Source organism: Elgaria multicarinata, chromosome 1 (assembly GCF_023053635.1).
Source record: "Elgaria multicarinata webbii isolate HBS135686 ecotype San Diego chromosome 1, rElgMul1.1.pri, whole genome shotgun sequence".
Lineage (NCBI taxonomy): Eukaryota > Metazoa > Chordata > Lepidosauria > Squamata > Anguidae > Elgaria > Elgaria multicarinata.
The window spans coordinates 61,514,567-61,538,361 of NC_086171.1; the positions used below are offsets into that span (position 1 = coordinate 61,514,567).

Genomic DNA, 23,795 nt, shown 5'->3' on the forward strand with positions numbered 1-23,795 from the left:
GGGGATGTTGTTGTTGTTGTTGTTATATTTATTTGTATCCCGCCTTTTGCCCAATATTGGGCCTCAAGGAAGCCTTAAAAAATTTAAAACATATACATTTTAAAACCTAGGAAAAGAAATGTACAAAAAAATTAAAAATAATTTAAAATAAAAAAATAAAATAAATGTTTCACCTATCTCCAGATGAGGACTACTTTAGGGTGACCATATGAAAAAGAGGGCAGGGCTCCTGTATCTTTAACAGTTGTATTGAAAAAGAAATTTCAGCAGGGGTCATTTGTATATATGGGGAACCTGGTGAAATTCCCTCTTCATCACAACAGTTTTGACATCATTTTTGACATCCCTCTTCATCACAACAGTTAAAGCTGCAGGTGCCCTGCCCTCTTTTAAATCTGGTCACTCTAGTATAGCTCCTGCAGCTTTACCTGTTGTGATGAAGAGGGAATTTCACCAGGTTCTCCATATATACAAATGACACCTGCTGAAATTCCCTTTTCTATGCAACTGTTAAAGATACAGGAGCCCTGTCCTCCTTTCCATATGGTCACCCTAGACTACTTTATCACAGACAGAACTGCAATGTGAATTGAAATCAACCCCATATTTTACTAGGCCGTAAAGTTACTGCATATTTGTAAAATGGCATTACATTGGGAATGGTTTGTAAAGTACATTATCATAATTGTCATGTTGCATTCTGCTGCCTCAGGTTCACCCATTCTATCAGTCACCTGTTTAATGGTTATTTTAATCCTGTAGTTTAAGAGAAGAAGAAGAAGAAATCATGTCAAGTCAAAACCCATCTGCTTTCAAACATTCTACACACTGAGATGTTATTAAATAAACATACACTATTTCAAATTACTGATGAGAAGGCTATGGCGATTTTCTTTTTCCTCAGGATGTTAGTTACGCTATACATAAAATAACAGTTTTAAATCATAGAAATCTCAAAGAAAAAAAGGCCATAAAACATTTAACGAAAGAATGAAGCATCATTTCATTTTCTATCAAGGTCATATGCCTACTGGAGAAGATACTAAAAAAGCAGCCTAATTGAAATAACAATAATTCTGTAAGACATATGTCCATGCTTTCAGCAGACCAAAATGACAAGTATCTGTTTCTCCTTGTGCTTTACAGCAGACTGATTTACATAATGAAAAAATGCACAAGCAATCCTACATCTGTTAATTACCTTTCTGGTGTGCCATTGCGCTAAATGTGTTTACGAATTTTGGAGCATTCAATTGCCAATAATTATTTGCAATGAATGAAGGATAAAAATGTTCTAAAGATAGTTATTTAGTTCTCCTTTTTCTCCTAATGGCATCATCTTTGTCTAACTGAAACATTTAATTTAACACCAATCACAGAAGCCTCCTTCCGCCCCCAGCGGATGCACCAACATTATGTTTATAGCTCAATTTGTAGTTAACACTTCAGATCACCATTTTAAAAGCCATTGCCATTAATAGCATCTTCTGAAACCTTTACATAGCTTGGAACTTGAAATGGCCCTTTTCTTTCCTGCCAATTATAAAGTAATTAAAAGCTTCAACCAGTCTGGGCTGAGCAATTTCCTATGTATGATGTGGGGGTGCTGCCAAAAAAGGGATGGCAAATATGTTGACTTCTCCCCTGATCCCTGTAACATCTAGGCACATTTACCCTGTGTGGGTGTTTCCTCAACCTGATTCTGCATGATGATGTCACACAGTGTGATTTCAAACAACGTATACAATATGATGACATCACAATGCAGGGTTAGTGATCCTACACATTATAAAATAAAGAGGAAAACCTTGAGCATCATCAGATGGGAGGTCGCGTTTCCCTACCATTGCTTTGCCTCCTGCTCCTGTCCCATAATAGGGATGAACAGCTTCCCATTCAGTGGCCATTTTTATTTCGCTGTCACAACCAAAAGAATTGGATTTTCTGGGTCTTTTTTGTGATAGAAAAATGAGTAGAAGGAGAAGGAGGTACACGTGAGGCAGACAGCATCATAAAAAGGACCTGTTAGAATCTATGAGTGGCCAATAATGAGAGTGCGATAAAATGCTCATTTGATGGCACTCCTTGATGACTGGATGCATTTCCAGCCCAATTTCCTAAGTCACATGTAATTCCACCCATGGAATAGGAGCCAAGTTAGCTGAAGGCCTTTTTGAAATATACCTGTAAATAAAATCTAGGGTGACCATATGGAAAGGAGGACAGGGCTCCTGTATCTTTAACAGTTGCGTAGAAAAGGGAATTTCAGAAGGTGTTATTTGTATGCATGCAGCACCTGGTGAAATTCCCTCTTTATCACAACAGTTAAAGTGGTGGGAGCCCTGCCCTCTTTTGTATCTGATCATTCTAGTATAGCTGGAGCAGCTTTAACTGTTGTGATAAAGAGGGAATTTCACCAGGTGCTGCATGCATACAAATGACACCTGCTGAAAATCCTTTTTCTATACAACTATTAAAGATACAGAAGCCCTGTCCTCCTTTCCCTATGGTCATCATATAAAATCATATGTATGTGATACATTTTTAAAAAAATTCTTCACTGAGAACAAGAGGGATTTCTCCTTATGATTCAACTTTGTACATGCACCCATAAAAAAATGTTGAATCTATGTTAAAGAATTGTATCAACAACTATTGAAGAGAAAAATGCATATCAACTCGAAATTCCAATTCACAATTAACAACGACCAATTTAACACAAATCATAGCTGCATCTATACTGGTTCTCAGATTCAGGGGGAAATCATAAATGCACATACAAAAACAATGAAGGGGTAGGAGATATGTCATTCAAAAACTTTTGAGGGCATATTTTGAAAGTATAAAGACAATAATGGGTTTTAAAAAACAGGAAATTTTGTTGAAATGGTTCATAGATGAACCTGTGAACAAGCCCTGTGTGTAGAGAAGCTTCTGCCTCATGTAGCCTAAAAGAACTCCAAAGAAAAGGTTGCATGGAGGAACAAAATGGGTCCTCTAAGTATATCTGAAACAAGAGGAAATATATGATTAGGATTCATTAGCATGTCTCTATGGGAAAAGAATGCAAATTATAAGTGGGTTAAGGAAAACAGAAGCAGTTACCTCTAAAAGGTTAGTCTGGTTTTTTTAATATAAGTGTAGCCCTTGGTTACATATATCATATTGGAAAGAATGTAGTTTGTAAGAAGTTCTAGAAAGGAAAACAAGTATGTTTTATGCAACTTGAATCATAGTAGTAATGATGTCAAAATTGTTATTTACAATTGCCCTTTGAGTTAAGGTCTTGAATGTCTAGAGAACAGCAAACTTAAATTTTCAATTTGGGTAAAAGGAGATGCCAGAAAAAATTGCAAATTAATTAGGCAAATTCCTTGCATGTAGTTAGAATAAATTATTCTGTCCAAAATCCAACCTATAGATAGTTGCTTTCTATATAGGAAGTTCTATTGTGGATAACGGCATCTTAAACAAGAATAAAATATCATTTATAACATTTGTTACTTGACTTTTTTAATAAAATAATCCCAAAGTGGGTACAATTACAAACAAACCACAGTGAAATCATACATGTAAGAGCATATACAACTAAGCAGAGGTAGGCAACATGTGTCACACATGTATCTTTATGGCCACATGTGCCACTATGGCCTTTCATGTGCCCCTCGCTTTACCGCGAAAATTCACAAAGAAATCAGCTGAATTTTTGCATTTTTTTCCCTCGCTGCCCCAGTGTTAAATTTCAACAGAATGGTGGTGATGCCAGGACTATGGCCTGTGGTGAGGTCTGGGGAAAATGGCTCCTAGCCCCCTAAAATTGCCCGCATTGATCTAATGAGAAAATGTGTCTTGTATCTTTTAGGAAAACTCTGGGTTGGATCCAAACTTAGCCGCACTTTGAGTAAACCCATTAAAATCAATTGTTCTTAAATTAGTCACTACTTATTTAAGTCCCACTGATTTCAATGTTCCACTATGAAAGCTGTATATAAAAGACAGGAGCCACACTACTGCTTTAAAGTGGTATTGAAGTGCACTGACAACTGTCGGGGCCCATGACACATATACCGCTTTCATACCACTTTCATAGTGTTGTATCCTGCTTGGTGTAGATGTGTCATGGGCCCCAACAGTTGTCAGTGCACTTCAATACCGCTATAAAGCAGTAGTGTGGCTTCTGCCTTTTATATACCACTTTCATACTGCTTTCAAAGTGGAATATCTTACTTGGTGTAGATGAGCCCCAGGTCTAGATCCAACAGTGTGTGTGTGTATGTGTGTATGTGTAACTTAACCCTTTTAATAAACTCCTGCTGCCACCAACTTGCATTAAAATGAACAGTCCCTTGCCTTCACATTGTTTTGTAATAGCCCGGTTGATATAGCATAGGCATGAGATTGACACATTTATTTATTGCATTATTATACCACCCGATAGCCAAAGCTCTCTGGGCGGTTCACAAAAATTAAAAGGCCCTGGCATTTATTTATAGATCTCAGGATCTGTATAGGTATGAGATAAAATGTTACTATATCAGATGTTCCATCTTATTTATTCTTAGTGGACATAATAAGAAATATAGCTGTCAGCTTCGTTTCTTTAAGCCCCTACTTAAATCAAAGAGACAATTCCTCTCTCTCTCCACCCCAACCAGCACTAACAGAACAGAGTATTGAAATCTTATCTCAGGTCCAGCCCTTGCTCTGTTCCTCCTTGGCCTAAAATGAGGACTTCTTTCTGAAGAGAAATTTTCACCTGGATCTGGCCCTCTGCAGTGAAGATTCTGACTTTTTAAGTTATCAGCTGCCTTCTTGCTGAAACTTCTCTGCTTTATTAAGTAAAATTCTTTGGTCAAAAACCACCGGCTTCCAATGCTTTCTCTTCTAGGCTCTCTTTAGGCCAGCCTTTCCAACCTTGGTGCTCTCCAGATGTTTTGGACTACAATTCCCAGAATTCCTGATCATGCTATCTAGGGCAGACAGGAGTTGGTCCAAACATCTAGAGGGTACCAGGTTGGAAAAGGCAGCTTTGGACTGTGGGTCCTCCTCACAAACTCAGCCTTATTATTTCCAGCTTTGCCTCCTCTTTTTATTGATTTATTATTTATTTTAGAATATATACTGCTTCCCACTTTAAACATCCTGAAGCGGCTGACAACACATTACAAAACAATAACTCATTAAAAGCGGAACAGGAGCTAGATAAGTTAGTGCTTGTGAAGAGCCAGGGTAAATAAGTGTTTTTAATAATCAACAGAAGCATGTGATCATTAGTGTTTGACGTATCGCAGAGGCGAGGTCATTCCAGAGTGAGGGTGCTACCACAGAGAAGGCCTACTGCCATATTCTTGCCAGATGGGATTCTGCAAGGATGTCATGAGTCGTGGTTAGCAAGGCGTCTCTTGAAGATTGTAGTGGTCTAATTGGTCTAAGAGGAGACAGTCTTCCAGATAACCTGGTCCTGAGTCTTCTTCTTTCAACTTCTGTCCATTGTCTTCCTCTCCTAAGCTCTTCTATATTTAATTCCAGTTCCAACATCTCCAACAGTGCTGTGCCCTGGCCAATAATATGTGGCCACTTCACAAGATCCCCTTCTTTTGGTCTTTACTCAAGGATCAATAGAAGTTCTTTTAGAGCAGAGATGGGCAATCTATGGCCCCAGGTCCACAGATTGCCCTTGCCCTAGTTTCCAAAACTCTTTGTGAGTGATCTATTCAGACACCTTGTAAAAGTGATCTGTCCCTTCCCCAACACCACACATACGCCACAGCTAGACCTAAGGTTTATCCTGGGATCATCCAGTGTTCGCCCCTGCCTGAGCACTGAATCCCCTGTGTGTCACCTAGATGAACAGGTTTGACCACTGGATGATCCAGGGATAAACAGGTCTAGCTATGGCCATAGTGGGGAGGAAGGGAGGAAGAGAGAGATGGGGCGGTTCCACCCACCTTTGGCTTAAGCACTGCCCATTGCCATCATGAGACCCCCCAAAGGATTACTCTGAGGGAATGTGGCCCTCAACAGAAAAAAATGATGCCCACCCCTGTTTTCAAGTGACCCTCAGAACACCAATAAGCTTATAATCCCTTCTAATGTCCCTGATCAGTATAAAAATCATTCACTTTCAGTATTACTAACTGCCAAAGGTGCTGTCCTCCTTAGCAACTATAACCAAGGCTTCTGTTAGCAGTCCAGCCCTACACTGTAAGCTTTCAAAGGTGTGAGGCCTAATTAGATACACTTTAACCTCATGTTTCATTTCAAGCTGAGGTATTTAGCTATAGTATAAAGCATATCACCATTCATAACTCTAAACACCAGTCCTTTCACATTAAATAATATTAAAACATAGTTTCTTCTCATATCTTCAATATAGTTACTTGAAAAAGTTAGCAATACCAACAATACAAAATATAATTAGAATTATTTTTCAGCTTGTCAGTGGCTTTGCTGTACATTTTGCACATGAGGCTAAAATGAACACTTCTTTGTTATACTGTGTCAACACTTTCTCTATGAAGGATCCTACAAAGCAGAAAAAGTAGAAATATGAAAATTATTCAGAGATGTTATATACCTCATTACAATTACAGGATTATTCATCTCCCATTTAGTTATTAACTGGAATATAACACACTGCGAATGTAATCCTTTTTCAGCTGGAGCGATTTCCTTTGGGGTAGAAGGATAACAGAGGCCATTTTTGCAATCAAAATTTACAAAATGTTTAAACAGCAGATGTATTATCTAAGTACTGAATATTCCAACAGTGATTATTTCTAAATATCTACAATGAAGTCAGTCTGCTGGACTTGTTTTGTAATTAACTCATTTTCTTTGTGGGACATTAATGCTTGTAAGCACCACAGAATTTTGATGGCTTTGTGTTGATTGAAAAAGCCATGATGTGCATCAACAAAGGTTTTTACAACAAAACTGGCTTGGCCAGTTTTTCAAGTGGTCTCCATAAGTAAGCAGCCATGGAAATATGTTAGGGAAGACAAGAGGCTCTTCATAGTCTAGTTTTATCTATTTTGGTGAGGAGAAGGACTACCAGTTTGAGAGCATATTCTGGGCCGCTATGTGCTCCAGTACTACTAGTGGTGTTCTCAACAGGGATAGCAAGTAGGCCATTATTTTTGCTTTGTTTTTCAGGAACACCACAGGAAAACCAATATGTCTGTAAATTAGTTATTTTCACCAAGTTACTGGGGTCTGCAACCTTTGGAGGCTTGAGGGCACATTTGGAATATTGACAGAATGTTGTGGGCACCATCACAAAATGGCTGCCATGGTGGGTATGGCTAGTTTCAGAACACCCATTTCACAGAAGGGAAATGGATGATACTAAAGCCATCTTCAGGCAGTTCTTACCATGTTGAAAGGATATGTGAGAAGAGCTGTCCAGCCTCGTCCCCACATCCCTGTCATTGCTCTTGTCACCTGTATGCATGGACAGCAACTCTCTGAAGCAGAGAACTTTCTCTATATATGGCAGCTCTCCATACATTTAAGAACTCTGATTTTTCAGGATCTTGGATCAGTGGAGAATGCAAGGAGGGAAGAGGGGCTGGATTGCTCATCTCCTCACATGTTCAGTGAAATTGGGAATAAAAATGCTTGAAGAGGGTTTAAAGGAAAGGTAACTTGCCTCAACCCTGAGTAGAAGGCAGAAGTGATGTTTGATCCCCAACACACAAAAACACTCCTTTGAATTCACATTTCTTTCTCTGTGTTAAGATCTTCCCCTAAATGTACACATTCTCTCTCACATACCAACATCCCTAGCACACAAAATCCACTCACCTCACACCTCTAATCCATTAAATCTGTATCAATAGGTGAGACACACAGGAAGTTAGATGGAAGAGGAAGTCAGGGACACAGACTTTGATTGAAGGAATACTCGCCCAATCAGGAGGTGACACAGCAGTCAGTGACTCAGCACTCTCAGGAGTCAGGGCTGGAGAGAAGTTAGAAGCTATGTTTGTTTGAGGCAATAAAAGTTTTATTTTTATATAATACTGCATTCCTCATTTGCAACAAACCTATCTTTGAAACATGGTGTCAGAAGTCTAACAGGACCCATTTACAACAACAAAAAACAGCTTGAGATTTTGGATTATGGAGCGAGGTTTGAAAGCCCCCCCCATCACTGGATTTCACTGGGCCTAATCTGGCTCAAGCTTGGCAGAACTGGAAAGAGGAGTTTGAATTGTACCTGGATCTTGCCTTCACAAAAGAGGAAGAAAAGCAAAAGGTAAAGTTATTATATTATCTGATTGGAGAAAAGGGGCGAGAGATATGCAAAACTCTTGGGTTTAGTACAACTTCTACTCTGCAACAGCTAGTAAAAGGGCTGGATGATTACTGCATACCTAAACAAAATGAAACAATGGAACGATATCAATTCTTTATGAGGCAGCAGGGGTCTGAAGAGAGACTGGATGCTTATGTTACTGCACTAAGGACTTTGGCAACAACCTGTAATTTTGGGGCTATCACAGACTCCCTCATCAGAGACAGAATTGTCTGTGGGACCACAGACCGACATCTCCGTGAGAGGCTGTTGCGGGAGCCAGATTTAACACTGACTCGTTGTTTGGAGATTGCTAGGGCAGCTGAAGCTACTAAAGAGAGGCTTAGGACATTAGAAGGCACCCATGAGGTGCAGGTGCATGCAGTCCAACGCCAGTCAAGTCAGTATAATGAGCAGGGCCGGCAGCCTCAGAGACGACTGCCTAAAATACAGTGTATATTCTGTGGGAAACAACACAAAAAGAGAAAAGAAAGGTGCCCAGCATATGGACAGAAGTATAAAGGTTGTGGCAAACCCAACCATTTCCAAAGTCAGTGCAAGAGTGAGAAGAAATCTAATAGGCTGGCTGTGAGAACAATACAGAATGAAAGCAATGAGTCTGAAAACTGTGAGGATGTTTTAAGCTTCACTTTGGGTCCAGTGAATCATGATGTCCACATAGTGGGGAATACAGGGAAGAAGGTAACCTACCCCACCACATTGTTTGCCACTATGTTGTTGAACAAACACCCAGTTCGTTTCCAACTGGATTGTGGAGCCACCTGCAATGTGCTGCCATTAGCTCTAATAGACAAGGAAACAGATCTGGAACCATGTGGCCAATTGCTCATTATGTACAATAGCAGTACCCTGAAACCTGTGGGGAAGTGCAGGCTAAAGATTCGCAATCCAAAGAATAATAGACTCTATTGCTTAGAGTTCATCATCGTGGAAGGGAATGCCCACAGACCACTGCTAGGAAGCAAAGCAGTCCAAGCTCTGCAATTGATTCACGTGCAACATAAGAACATCCTGAATGCTGTACAAGCCAGTGAGCAGAACCAGTCCAGGATTTGGACTATGGAGAAAATACTGAAAGATTTTGGGGATGTTTTTGAAGGGGAAGGACATTTGGCAGGGAAATTGAAACTTGAGGTAGATCCTTCAGTAGAACCAGTAAAGATCCCTAAAAGGAGAGTTCCTATGGCACTGGCAGAACCACTGAAGAAGGAACTAGCAAGCCTTCAAAGCAAAGGCATAATTGCTCCAGTAGAGACTAGCACAGAATGGATCAGCAGCTTGGTCATTGTACGGAAACCCTCTGGAAAACTCCGTATTTGTATTGACCCTAAACCTTTAAATAAGGCATTAAAACGCAGTCATTATCCCCTGCCAACCATTGACGATGTTCTATGTGACCTATCACGAGCCAAGGTTTTTTCAGTGTTTGATGTGAAAAATGGATTTTGGCACATAGAACTGGATAAGGAATCTAGCTACCTGACCACATTTGCAACCCCTTTTGGCAGATACCGCTGGTTACGAATGCCAATGGGCATCAGCCCTGCCCCAGAAGTGTTTCAACGCAGGTTGAATCGAGCTAGAGAACATCTCAGGCCTGAAGATAATCGCAGATGATATCCTAATTGTGGGAGAAGGAGATACAATAATAGAAGCAACAAGGGATCATGACAAAAAGTTGTGCCATTTTCTGGAGAGGTGCAGAGAGAGGAACATCAAATTGAATAGGGATAAGGCCAGATTAAGACTGAAAGAAGTACCTTACATTGGCCACCTGCTGACTGCAGATGGGTTGAAGGTGGACCCTGGAAAAGTTAAGGCAATCTGAGAGATGCCACGACCCGAGGATGTGAAAGGTGTGCAACGATTCTTAGGCATGGTAAACTACCTGGTGAAGTTTTGTAAAGGGTTAGCAGCTGACTGTGAGAGTCATCAGCAAGCATTTCATAAAATTAAGGATACTATATCCAAGACCCCTGTACTGAAGTACTACAGCCCAGGAGAACAGCTAGTCCTACAATGTGATGCCTCACAAAAGGGGCTTGGAGCGGCCCTTTTACAAAAACAACAGCCAATTGCTTTTGCCAGTAGAGCACTGTCAGAAACAGAGAGAGGTTATGCACAAATTGAAAAAGAACTGTTAGCTGTCCTTTTTGGGATGGAACGCTTCCACCAGCTCACTTTTGGACAGACAGTACATGTCCAATCTGACCACAAGCCACTGGAAACCATTGTGCGGAAACCATTATTGAGTGCCCCAAAGAGGCTTCAAAGGATGTTGATGAGATTGCAAAAGTATGATGTACAGATCCAATATCATCCAGGCAAGCACCTGGTAATGGCAGACACATTAAGCAGAGCATATCTCTCAGAGCCCAGTGAAGATGGTTCAGTTGAAAAGGACATAGAGTCAATAAATATGCTGCAATATCTACCCATTTCACGGCCACGCCTACAAGCAATACAAGAAGGCACAGAGCAGGATACCAACTTACAGATAGTTAAACGCATTGTCCTGGATGGTTGGCCAGAGACCAAACATCAGCTACCAGTGGAAGCTACACCCTATTTCTCAATGAGAGAGGAGCTCAGTGTGCAAGATGGAATTCTCTTTAGGGCAAACAGAGCTATCATCCCAGAGGCAATGCGCTTGGACATAATGAAAAGGATACACTCCTCACATATGGGAATTGAGAGCTGTCTGAGGAGAGCGAGAGAATGCGTATATTGGCCTGGCATGAATGATCAGCTGAAAACTTACATGGCACAATGTGAGATCTGCAATTCTCTAGGTGACAGACAGCAAAAAGAAACACTCCACCCACATGAGATTCCAAGGAGGCCTTGGGAAAAGGTAGGAGTAGACTTATTCAAGTTGCAAGACAAAGACTACCTCATAACGGTGGACTACTATTCCAATTTCTGGGAGATAGACTCCTTGCTAGATACCCGATCTCAAACAATTATCAGAAAGCTTAAAGGACACTTTGCCTGTTATGGAATACCCAATGTTTTATTTTCAGACAATGGCCCTCAGTTTGTGTCTGAAGAATTTAGGGCCTTCAGAGCACAGTGGGAATTTGATCATCAGACATCGTCACCGGCCTATCCCCAGAGCAATGGGAAAGCTGAGTCAGCTGTCAAGACAGCAAAGCGTATTTTGGTCAAAGCCAAGAAAGCTGGGACAGATCCATATCTAGCTGTCTTAGACCACAGGAACACCCCATCACAAGGCTTGGATGCAAGTCCAGCTCAGAGTCTCATGGGTTGAAGAACTAAGACTTTACTTCCAATGCGAGGAAATTTGCTGCAGCCAGAAATCCATAACAGACAAGCTGACTCTATAGCAGAACAAAAATCTAGACAGGCCCATTATTATAATAAGTCGGCCAAAGATCTACCTGATCTACACAGTGGTGAGCAAGTCTGGATTCAGCCAGCAGGGCAAGAGAACAAGGAATGGCGAAAGGCAGAAGTACAAAGGCAAGTGAACACACGGTCATTTGAGGTGGTGACACCAGAGGGTCAAGTCTTCAGAAGAAACCGTAGACATCTGCGGAGGAGCAGCCAACTAGTATCAAATGCAGGTGTGCAGAACCACAACCAAGAACAGCAATTCCAGGAGGAGAGAGCACCCACTTCACAATCTGGCCTCCAGGCAAGAGGTCATTCGGAATCCCCTGCCAGAGAGACTGGGGAGATAGTTGAAATGTCCTCACATCCTAGGGATACCCATGATACCGCTTATCACCCCAGAGAAACTACATCTCCTATAGCAAAACAAGTAAGAACTCGAGCAGGTCGCCTGGTACAGAAGCCACACCATCTACAAGACTATGTTTAACTTTGGGGGGGGGGTAAATGGGAGTTGTAATGTATTGTTGGTTAAAATAAAAAAGGAAAGATGTATCAATAGGTAGAACTAAGTGAGACACACAGGAAGTCAGATGGAAGAGGAAGTCAGGGACACAGACTTTGATTGAAGGAATACTCGCCCAATCAGGAGGTGACACAGCAGGCAGTGACTCAGCACTCTCAGGAGTCAGTCAGGGCTGGAGAGAAGTTAGAAGCTATGTTTGTTTGAGGCAATACAAGTTTTATTTTTATATAATACTGCATTCCTCATTTGCAAGAAACCTATCTTTGAAACAAAATCCACTCACCATATTCACTCATTTTATCTCTCCTTTAAGTTTAACCAATGGCCCAAACTCTCTCAAACTACACCCAGAAAATTCCCCACACCCATAACAGCCACACCCAAAACACCCAGAGTCTCCCTCCCTACTTTCTCCATCTCCTGTTGTGTCCTCTGATAGACCTTCCCTCCTCATCACTCTCCACAGCCTTCTGTACCTCAGTCCCTAATTGCCTCACTCCAGCCCACCTCATTCCAACTCTAGTTGACCCACTTCATCCTTCCATTGGGTCACCAATTAACCCCAGTCAGCTCACTTCCTCCTCCCCCATCAAGTCACCCTTTCCCTTTAACTCCAGCTAGCCCACTTCCTGTTTTTAATGCAGCACCCCAGCCCTTCCATGGTTTCCCCACTGCTATCTCCAAGCTTTCCTCCTTACCTGGAAGAAGAGGTGGATCCATTCTATCCCCTTTTTCACCCAAACATCTGGAAGCATTTCAAAGCAAGGCCCTGGCCTCCATCCACCCACCATCTTCACTTCTTAAGAATGCCTCTGGGGCCATAAGAGGCACTCTTGGGGATAAAGATGGCTGGAAGCCAGTGCTTTGTTTTGAACCACTCCTGGCCATACATTTTTAGCTTAGAAAAAATAAGTATTGCGTAGTAGTTCATAGACACCAAGGGAGGTGTCTGTGGATGCAATGGCACCTCCAGGTGTTACATTGGTGAGTTCTATTATAAACAGTTCCATTGTTTATAATAGATGCACACAACATAATTGACAAATCTCTTTGCTTAAGAATGAAACTTCAACTCATCCATAGGTCAATGGAGAAGGTTATATGTTAAAAACAACTGGTTAAAGTACTGAGGAAAGAGAAAGAATACAGCTCAAAGCACACAAGTGGACAGATAACTTAGAAACCTAAAGTTCTGCTCTTAAATTAATGCCACTAGAGTAACACAGCAGGAAAATATATAAACAGATAGAAATAATTTCAGTATTCTGTGTGTGAGAGAAATCTACAATTTTCTGGCAACTGAAAATGAGACAACAAGCCACTATTGATGTCCACTACTTTCAGACCCAACCTTGTGTTTTTAAAGCTCAGTAATTATGTTTCTAATTACTCTCTTCATCGCAGATGTTAGGCAGCCATTCCAATGAGAGATCATCTTAAAACATGATAGTTATTTTCTTAATGGTTTTAATTGCACTTCCTTTTAAAAGATAGACTTTTTCTCTTGCGTCACTTTAAAAGGACTCTGTAATCAATGGTGACAAAAAAAAATGGTTAATGCTGTGGAACACCCTGCAGCTTACACCAATCCCTGCTGTGTGGCCTACATTACTGTCAGCTAATGACATTGCGTCACAGTTAGTGAATGATTTTCAAGGCACTTAGACTACCTTATTTCATGACAACTCCCTGAAAGACATCCTTCTAAACATTTTCATGCAGCTTTGAAATCATGCTGGGTTTGAGCAGAATAGATGTTTCTTTCCTTTGATAAGAAGTGGAGTTTGTTTTTGTATGCGTGTTGTGTGTGTTATTTTCCTTTTCCTATTTCTTATTAGCGTGAGCCTAGCAAAATAGCTTTCATAGAGCCAAGGTAGACAGAGCAAAGGCAGAGTTTGTTGTATTAGAGGCAGAGATAGGATGAATACTGCAAGAAAGTGGTAGAATCAAAACAGAGGCCACAGCTAGACCTAAGGTTTATCCTGGGATCATCCAGGGTTCACCCCTGCCTGAGCACTGGATCCCCTGTGTGTCACCTAGATGAACAGGTTTGACCCCTGGACGATCCAGGGATAAACATTAGGTCTAGCTATGGCTTTAATCTCATACGTCATCGGAAGAACCTGCATTTTACAAGCTCTTCAACCTCCAGTTTCCTGAAACAACAGAGTTGGGCCATTGGGCCAATTTGTTGGCTAGCAACCTCAAGGGTGAGGCTGACAACCCCTGAAAGACAACATTCTGGTACCTGAGTGAGGTCCCATGGGTGGAGCTCATAGGGGTCAAGGGGTGGAGCCCAGTGACAAGTGCCCAGTGGTAAAAGAGCAGAACCAATAAATAAAACAAATCCAGTGGTGGGAGGGGTAACTAGCATCCTCTTTAAAAACAAACAAAATGTCATTCTCTGGAGACCAGACCTGAATCTTTAAAAAAATGTATCTCTGGTCAAAAAGGAGCCAAAAAGGAGCCAACCCTATCTAAGGAAACATATTTAGAATGCCTTTGTTTGGGGAGGTTAACAGTACAACCCTATACATGTCTATCTAGACAAAAGTCCCATTGAGTTCAATGGAACTTACTCCCAGGTAAGTGGCTGTAGGAATGTTGCCTAAATCAGTGGGTACTTGTGCCAGGGCTCTCTCCCTTGTGGTGCCAAAAGTGTGGAATGTCCTTTCAGGGCAGGCCCACCAAGCGACCTATTGGAACATACGTGGTAATGTGAAATAACTTTGAATATAATCATGCCTTTAATTAATTTCCTAAGATTTGAGACTGATATTTTAATATTTATTGAATTCAATATTTTCACTCTTCCATTGTTTGTGCATTGCCTTGAACACTTTTTTGTAGTGAAAACATGATGCTGAAATTTACAAATAAGTAATATTGATGAGACAAAAGTGGGGAGCACCAGGCAATAGCTTCTCAGTCTTAGTATGAAGAAAGATATTTTTTTAAAAAAAAAAAGTAAATGGAGAATTCCTCTAGCGGAATTACAGTAATTTGATAATAAGGGCAAAACCTGGAGTATACATATGTTTTGTTATCTGATAATGAAAATAGTGTAGCAACCCATATTAAAAAGTCATTTTAGTAGATCAGTTGTGTGTTGTTGGAATTATGAGAAAGGTTAATGATATTGTTGCTCTAGTTTCATTCATTTTTAGGAATGTCTCTTTTTTATCAAGGTAATTTATACATTTATAATTATAAACTTATTAAATATAAAGTCCATAGATGGGCAATACCTTTAAGGATGAACCAAAATTCCACAAAAGTGTGTAAGCTTTCAAATTCTCCAGATCTCTTCATCTGGCTAAGTGGTGCAAAAAGTAGAGGATGAGAAAAGAATTAGTAATGTTTAAATGTTTAGCCAGATGTGACCTCATGGCCACAGCATCTGGCCATATATTTGGGCTTTATTATTTCTTTCCCCATTCCCCTACTTCAGCCTAATGAAGAGTTCTGGAAAATTCAACAGCTTACACACTTTTACGGAATTTTGGTTTGTCATAAGAAGAGCCATGCTGGATCAGACCAAGGGTCCATCTAGTCCAGCATTTTGTTCACACAGGAGCCAGCCTGTTGTTGGCAGGAAACCCACAATAGTGCCTTCCCACCAGTGTTCCCCACAACTTGCACATAGGCATACTGCCTCTGATACTGGAAGTAGCACATAGCTATCAGCACTAGAACCATTGATAGCCTCCGTCACCAAGAATTTGTCCAATCCCCTTTGAAAGCCATCCAAATTGGTGGTGGTCACGACATCTTGTGGTAGTGAATTCTATAGCTGAATTATGTGATGTGTGAAGAAGTACTTCCTTTTATCTGCCCTACAGCTCCCATTAATGAGCTTCATGGGATGACCCTGGGTTCTAGTATTATGAGAAAAGGAGAAAAGTATCTCTATCCACACCATGCATAACCTTAATAAAGGTATTAGCCATCTATGAATTTTGGATTTTTTCTCTCATTGACCAGTATGGCTGTCCTTGGCTGTTGTTATGTTATTAAATAGTTTGTCATTTTATCTTCCTTTTGTGGCTGTTCAGGAGAAAAGATGCTGGCCTCCTATCTTACAAAGACCATCTACCTGTCAGTCAAGTGATGGTTGGAGACATTGGTCGGCCTGGCTCAGATGCCAAGTTAACTGTGGGCCCTCTGCGATGCAATGGAGACCGTAAGTTTGCTGTTGCATGTTTATATTACATATGTCCTGGTTTTATCACAATTACACTGAGGCAAAATGCCTTCCCAACATACTTTTAGCAAATTCCCTTCTGCTTGAAGTTGCATCTCAGAAAAGCGGCCATAGTTATATCACTGGAATAAACCAACCCCACTCCCTGCACTAGTGGTGAAGTCTCTCTTTTCCAACCAAAAAATATGGTACCATCCACCTCCCTCCCTTAGAGATGAAAGTGGATTGTATGAGTTGTCAAGACTTGGGGAAGTCCTGTATAAGGCCTCTTCCCACATTATTATTATTATTATTATTATTATTATTATTATTATCATCATCATTTATTGCCCCATAGCCGAAGCTCTCTGGGCGGTTTACAAAGATTGTCGAAACTCATAGTGCCTTGACCATGTGCTTGTGCATAATGTACATCCAAAGATACCTGTAGAATTCTTCAAAAATGTATACAGAGAAATTACTATTTAACCACCAATATAAAGGCTTGGTTTTGTGTCTTAAGTGTGGGCAATCATCTTCCTTGCAGGGTAAATGAGGCAACTTTGACTATCCCACTAAGTTTATTGTGATATAAACAGTAATACAAACAGCAGCAGAGCAGCACTCAACATCTATGATGCTGCTGAATGCTGCTGTTAATGCCCATTAGCATTACTATTTATATTGCGATAAACTAACTTTATAGAGATACAAATAGCAGCATTATGGCTTAATGTATCATTGGAAACTCAGCATATGGCTGAGTGGGGATCATCCGTGTTAACAAAGGTGGATGCTGGTTTACAAACCCAAACTGGCTTTTCCATGATGTGTTTGAACCTAAAGGCTGAACAAGGAAGTACAGAGCTTTCAGTATCTGTTTTGGGAAGTCTGCTGTTCACAGATCTATTTCAACCAGACCCCAATTATTTATTTCATGGAAAATGAGATCCACATTTTTCTAATATCACTATATTCAGCACACCTGAGCAGCAACATCAAGGGCTGCTGGGGTCCCTCTTACCATGTCCTAAGCCCTCTTCATCTTTCCACCTCTGGCTAATAGCATATATTGAATAGGGGTAGCAAGTAGGGCACTGTTTTCAGCATGAATACCGCAGTAAGATTGTCCCTGCCATGCATCAGTTCCTGCTCTGATAAGCTATTTGGTGCTTAGCACCTTGGCATAATGCACAATGATCCAGAACTGAGACTATCCCTACAGTTATGCAGACTCAGAAGCACAATCACAAAAGCCTGTTTTCTGGGCTATTGTTTGGGTGCTCCAGCTGAGAGCCACAGTAAGAAAAGTGATTCGTTGTTGATATACCCGTTCCCTATGCAAAGCACCTGTGCTGCACAATTTGTCTTTCTTTGAAGCTCTGAGTATACTGAGGCTATTACAGCTTATGTTTACTGTAACAGTATTAGTAAGTACTACTGCTTCTGCTGTTACTAATAGTCATCATAGTAATAGTTATATTTTAGTCTAATTTACAGCCCTGCTAAAACCAGCATAAAGAACATTTGGCTGGGAATATGACTTAAAGTTTTCACGTGGCATTCATTATGCAGGACTGCAGCTTGCTATTGAATGTGACTATTCTGTATATTTTTGCCTCTGGCCTTTAGTGTCCAGAGCCAAACCTAAAATGTGTGCCTTAGAAAATGATTGTTCTACCTCATCCATCTGTTTCTCTGCTGTAAAAGCAATTACCTTGCTTTATGTTATCACTGTTTTCCATAGCATGTTTTGTATCCTATTATTATTTGTCAAAAGGGATTTTACAGGCAGAAATGCAATCCGGAATTGACAATTGACATCAACGTTTATACTAAAAATAGAATTCAAATGTGTTGGCCTTCAGCTTTGGGTTACAAAGTAATATCTTCCTCTTTGACTTTAAAATCACCAGCAATATGCTTTCAATTAACATAAACCTTTTGCTTCTCTGAGGATTTTCTTAATATCTTAAAACTGGACAATATTCATTTGATGGTTCTGGATCTTTAAGAATCCATCTGTTTTACATGCCAAAGTTTCTTTGAGTGTTGCCTGGGGTTTATCCTGTATTTTTGGAAAAATACTTCTGCCAGCTAGCTGTTGGGGAATATTTTCCCCATATTGCATTTGGGCTTCCAATTGTTGATCACTTATCAGTGGAAGCTTAGCCAATTCTTCAGTTCATCTTTGTATGTTGCTGAATCGGAATCTAGCATCTCCTAAGGCAGTTGATCTTTTCCAAGGCATCTCAGTCAAGGATCATCTGCAAATTCTGCAACAACAGAATGTGAATTTATGTTGCTCATTTCTTCTAATATATATTATTGCATTTGCATCCCAGCCTTGCTTCAAGGGAATAGGAAAGAAGAAAGCAAAGTTGGTTTTATATAGGGTGTGCATTCATTGGAACCTGAGCTCAGAAATCAGACTCACTTCCTTAAGGTCATTGTAACAGTCAAAGAAAATAACCTTTCATGCAGGAATACAGCCTGTGTTAGGGGCAAAAGAACCACATGTTGTTAGTTAACTGATTTTTCATATCCCTTCATTGTTAATAATTATTAACTGGCTATAGTAGCACTTAGGGCAGATCCACACATAGGCTTCGGGCCGCCCTGAAGGCGCTTTGGGGTGTCCCGAAATCGATGATGTGTACCCTACCTTAAGCATTCCAAGAAGAGGAGGAGGAGGAGGAGGAGGAGGAGGAGGCCCCGCACCGCCCCTCGCGGGGACGGGATGAAGAGTTGCCGCGCCCGGCGCCTTCGCCAGGGAATCAGCTGCCGCCCACCTACCCGCCGGCCTCCTTTTGCCGGCGAAAGAGCCACCCGGGCCCACCCGGGTCGGAGAGCTTGGCGGAAGAAGCTGCCGCCGGCTTCCGCCCGGGTCATAGAGCTCGGCGGAAGTTTGTTTCATCCTTTCACAGATCCCACCACAAGATGATTGCAAAAACTGTGTCTGCTATCTACACACTGTTTAGCAACTTGTCGTCATACCACTGATATGCTTGATTCGTAGGTTCAGATTTTACCTTGCATCCATGATATTTTAATATAGGTTTAAATTGGAAATGATGACTTTCACTGCAAAAGCAGTGGCCATAGATTTACAGAATGTAAGGCAGGCCTGCATAACTTGTTACTAGCCACCTGAATACAACTCACTAGACACACATGGTGGTCCACCAGGGGCTTTGCTAACCTCCTGTGTTTGCCTGGGAGAAAACTGAGGAAGTTGTCAATCACCTGGTAGGCCATAATTCATGACTGGTAGCTGAATATGTTGTGTCTGCCAGGTTCTCTGTTTCCAGAGTATAGTGCGTTCATCTAGCCTTGCGAGGGGAAAACTTGCTGTTTAGTTTTAAATGCTGGCTTTAATTTACAAGCTGAAGACAACCAGGGCAGGATCTACACTACTGCTTATAACAGTTTATGACAACTGTTCAGGCCCAGGACACATTACATATACCGTTTTCATAACGTTTTAAAAGTGTTATATCCTGCTTGGTGTAGATCGGCCCCTGGATGAAGCTTGAAAATTCCCTGATCATTTGTCATTTGTTCTGAGTAACAATGGCCCTCTGGTGAAAAGGGTAAGGAAGGTTTTCTAAACCTGAATAATTTAGTTGTCTTAGGCAATAAGAATATCATAAAAGACTACTCATAGGTATGTACAGTTAAATGAGCTAGATTTTTTTTTAAAAAAAATGTATGGCCTAATAATGGAGGGTACAGTCCTATGGAGCTAGTTGACAGCCTCCAAAATCAGAAGGTGATGACTATCCAATGCAGGGCAGCCAGAGCATGGAAGTGATCCTTGCCTTCATCCTCTGGGCACCTTGCATTTTTGCCTAGATGGGCAATTTTGCATATCTAGCTGGGGAGATTTGGGCCTTAGCAACACCTAAGGTTTATCCCAGGATCATCCTGGGTTCGTCCCTGCCTGAGTGCTGGATGCCCTGTGTAGCACTTAGATGGACAGGTTTGACCCCAGGACAATCCTGGGATAAACCTTAGGTCTAGCTATGGCCCTGGAGTGGAAGGGGAGAGGCTTCCATGGTCTCCTCTCCTTTTCCCCGCCTCCATTTCTGAGTGCAAAGAGTGGAAGAACCACATTGGCTACCAGGGAGAAGGGGAGGGGAGTGCAGTTTCTGACCATGGATTGTGCCCTTAAGGAACTAAATAGTTAGAAGGCCTCTGGGCTTTTCCATGTTGGAAATAAGTCTGCAGTCTACGGGCATGTATGTGTTCTTCATGCATTCAGAGTGCTTGTTAACAAAACCATGAAAACTGTTGTGTTGGAAGATCATCTGCAGAGATCTTGGAACCCCTGAATATAACTTTTACAGATTTCATGTCAGGCATCCTTATCAGCTCCCACTGAAATCTTTTGATCTGTAAAAGCTTGTGAACCTTTCCTCCCCGCACCTCTCCCACCGAAGAATTCATATAAGTAAGATAGATGGGGAAAGTTTTGATAATAAGCCGAGGTGTCCATGCGCAATATCTCAGCATAGAAGAGGAACATTATTCGAAGATTTGATTTGTCCTTCCTGAGCCCTCTTTCTGCTGGAAGAAAGGAGAAGAATGGAAGGGGGTGGCTTTTCACATCCCAAATTTATGTTTTTCATTTGAGCTAGTTCTGTGGGTTTTATTCACCCGGTGAATCTCTTTCATCTCTCAGCCCTTGGCTCACTACTACTTTTTTTTTTTTTTTTTTTTAAAAACACCTTTCATTTTGTTTCATTTCTGAGATGGCCAGGAAAGAGCTGTTGCACTTATTGTTATAGTGTGACCACTTAGGGTTTCATGGAGTTCAATACTGTCCTGAATTTAATGTAGAACCATCTGTGAGGGGAAATGGTCTTGAGATGTTGGGAATTCAGGAACTAATCAAAACTCTGTCCGTACAGTTGTCCATTGATCTCATGTTCTCCAGGGAAATATACCACGAGTTTTATTCATTGATTTTATTGCATTTTATATTTGACTCTTGTGTCATTTCAGTTTTTATTTCTTGTCTTTTTGAATTTTCCTCTAGTTATAATTTTCTATTTCCTTTTTGGAAGATATTAAACTATTTTACACAACTGGTACGTTAGTACAGTTCTACAAACTGGTTCTTGGTTTGGGTGGGCAGCTATAATTTCCTCCTACTGATTTAAAATATCTATAGAATCCTTTCACTTTAGATCTAAATTTTGAAGCCCAAGAAATGCCAGGAAGACAATTTGCCTGTCCGCTCCAGGTGAAGGCAGGAGGCAAAGGTGGGGGTAAAGTGGCACAATTTTATTTTATCTTAACAGAACTGCAATGAGGAGAACAGATTAGCCCATTCAGCTAACTAACATTCAGAGCTGACCCATGCTGGCCTTGTTCTTCCAATGCAAGCTATGCAATGCAAGCTTCCAATACACTCACCAAGAAATGCTATACTTCAGTCCTTCTTGGCCCACATTGTATCCACCACCTGTACCAAATATTACTGAAATTAGTTAGATTTCCTAATTAGACTCCCACATGCAGCATCAAGTAGGCAAAAAAGGTGCACTCCACTGGCCCATAATGAGAGCACCCATAAAATTGCTATTTATCCCTGGAAACAGGTGACTGTATTCCTTGCTGTTACCTGAAAGGGAAAGGGTGGAATGGCACTTGGAAAGCAACAGATTGAGGACAAACATGGGCAGGGCAGCTTTTTTTATAGAGAGAGCCAGTGTGATGTAGTGGTTAAAGTGCTAGACTGGGAGTCAGGAGATCCAGGTTCTAGTCCTGGATCTCGCATTTTGTACAAGTTTCGTTAAAAGTTTTTTATACATTTTTTACATTTCAAATAAGAAAAATAAAGAAACCTCTTTTGATATTTCATAGCACCAGAGCTAGTCTCCTCTTTTTCTCATAGCCTTTTCGTGGTGCTTTCCCCCTCTTTTTCCACATCAAGTCCTCACTCAGCATGGAAACCCATTGGGTGACTTTGGGCCTGTCACAGACTCTCAGCCCAACCTACCTCATGGGCTTGTTCTTGTGGGGATAAAATGGAGAGGAGGAGGGTTATGTACACCGCCTTGGGTTCCTTGGAAGAAAATAGGTGGTATGTAAATACAATGATAAATGAATGTGGTAGATCATTGCTGGCAATTGATGGCATATCACATTAGAAGTTCTTGCCTGAGAGAGTGATGGTGTGCTGCTAGAAAACTTGACATGGCATCACAAAAGCACCTTGAGAACGCCCTTCCATTTTTGACCAGGCAGTATTCCCGCAAGAGGCAGCAAGACTATTAGATTGTGTAAATCTTGATGCCCGAGAAAGTTAAGCAAGAAGTTGGTCCCTCATGTTCTCCTCTGCCAAAGCGACACCTAGTGCTCAGTAAGCCTATAAAAACAATGCCCACTAATACTGATCACTACCAGCTGAGCCTACAAAAAGGAAGTCATCCTGGTAGTGAGCCATGGAGAACATGCCTGTTCTGAGAACTCATGCAAGCATAAAACTGAATATCTTAAAGCATAGCACAGTATGGTATAAGCCATCAACAGAGTCCTGTCACCATCGTACTTGCCCTGGAATCTGAACTCCAACAGGTAAAAATAATTGTGAAGAATTGGGAGCAGTCAGGAGGTAGACTTTGGCCACAGCTAGACCCAAGGTTTATCCTGGGATCATGCAGGGTTCGCCCCTGCCTGAACACTGGATCCCCTGTGTGTCACCTAGATGAACAGGTTTGACCCCTGGATGATCCAGGGATAAACCCTAGGTCTAGCTATGGCCTTTATATTGCCCTTCTCCAACAGGGCACTTTCACCACAGGCCCTGAGCACCCCCACTACTTTGTCAAATGAGGTGTACTTAACTGTTGACAATCTACACGGAATTCTGGCATTGACTGATGAGCCCTCAGGGTAACACAAATTGCAAATCAGTTTGGATTTACCTGGGGCCTTTGGGGGGATGTTGCCTAAGTGTTGGCATTTGTAAGTGATCAAAAGGACTTACTATGCAGCTTGCTACAACTTATTTTTGTATCCTCCCCCCACCCCCCACCCCGGCTCCTCAGCAACCTGGACCATGCTTAGGATGGATTCCTGAGTTCAACCTTTAAAATGCTAAAGAATAATGTTGAAGCAAGTGGACAAGTGGAAAAGGTTAATTGGATTGGGGGCTCTGGCCAGGCTCTGAGCCCCCTCCCCCCACCCACCCACCCACCCATACTTCCCCCTTCTGCATCTTGCGCCTTGTTCTTTGCCTCCCAACTCACTGTTACTGGTCTTTGGCCAAAACAGCCAGGAGGGTAAATAAATCTAAATATTCCTGCCTCCAAAAAGAAATTCCCTCATGGCTGGTGGGAGGTGGTGTCTTCATAGGGATAGTGCTCTGTGTCTCAGTTGGGGGATGGTGTAGACAGAATCAG

General features: G+C 41.3%; 1 protein-coding gene across 1 annotated transcript in view; it reads left to right on the forward strand.

Moving 5' to 3' along the window:
- Window positions 1-23,795, forward strand: part of CNTNAP2 (contactin associated protein 2) — a 1,454,514-nt gene that overhangs the window by 1,219,512 nt on the left and 211,207 nt on the right. Inside the window, exon 15 of the mRNA XM_063129070.1 lies at window positions 16,256-16,383. Coding sequence (XP_062985140.1) covers window positions 16,256-16,383 — 128 coding nt within the window. The remainder of the gene's footprint in view (window positions 1-16,255; window positions 16,384-23,795) is intronic.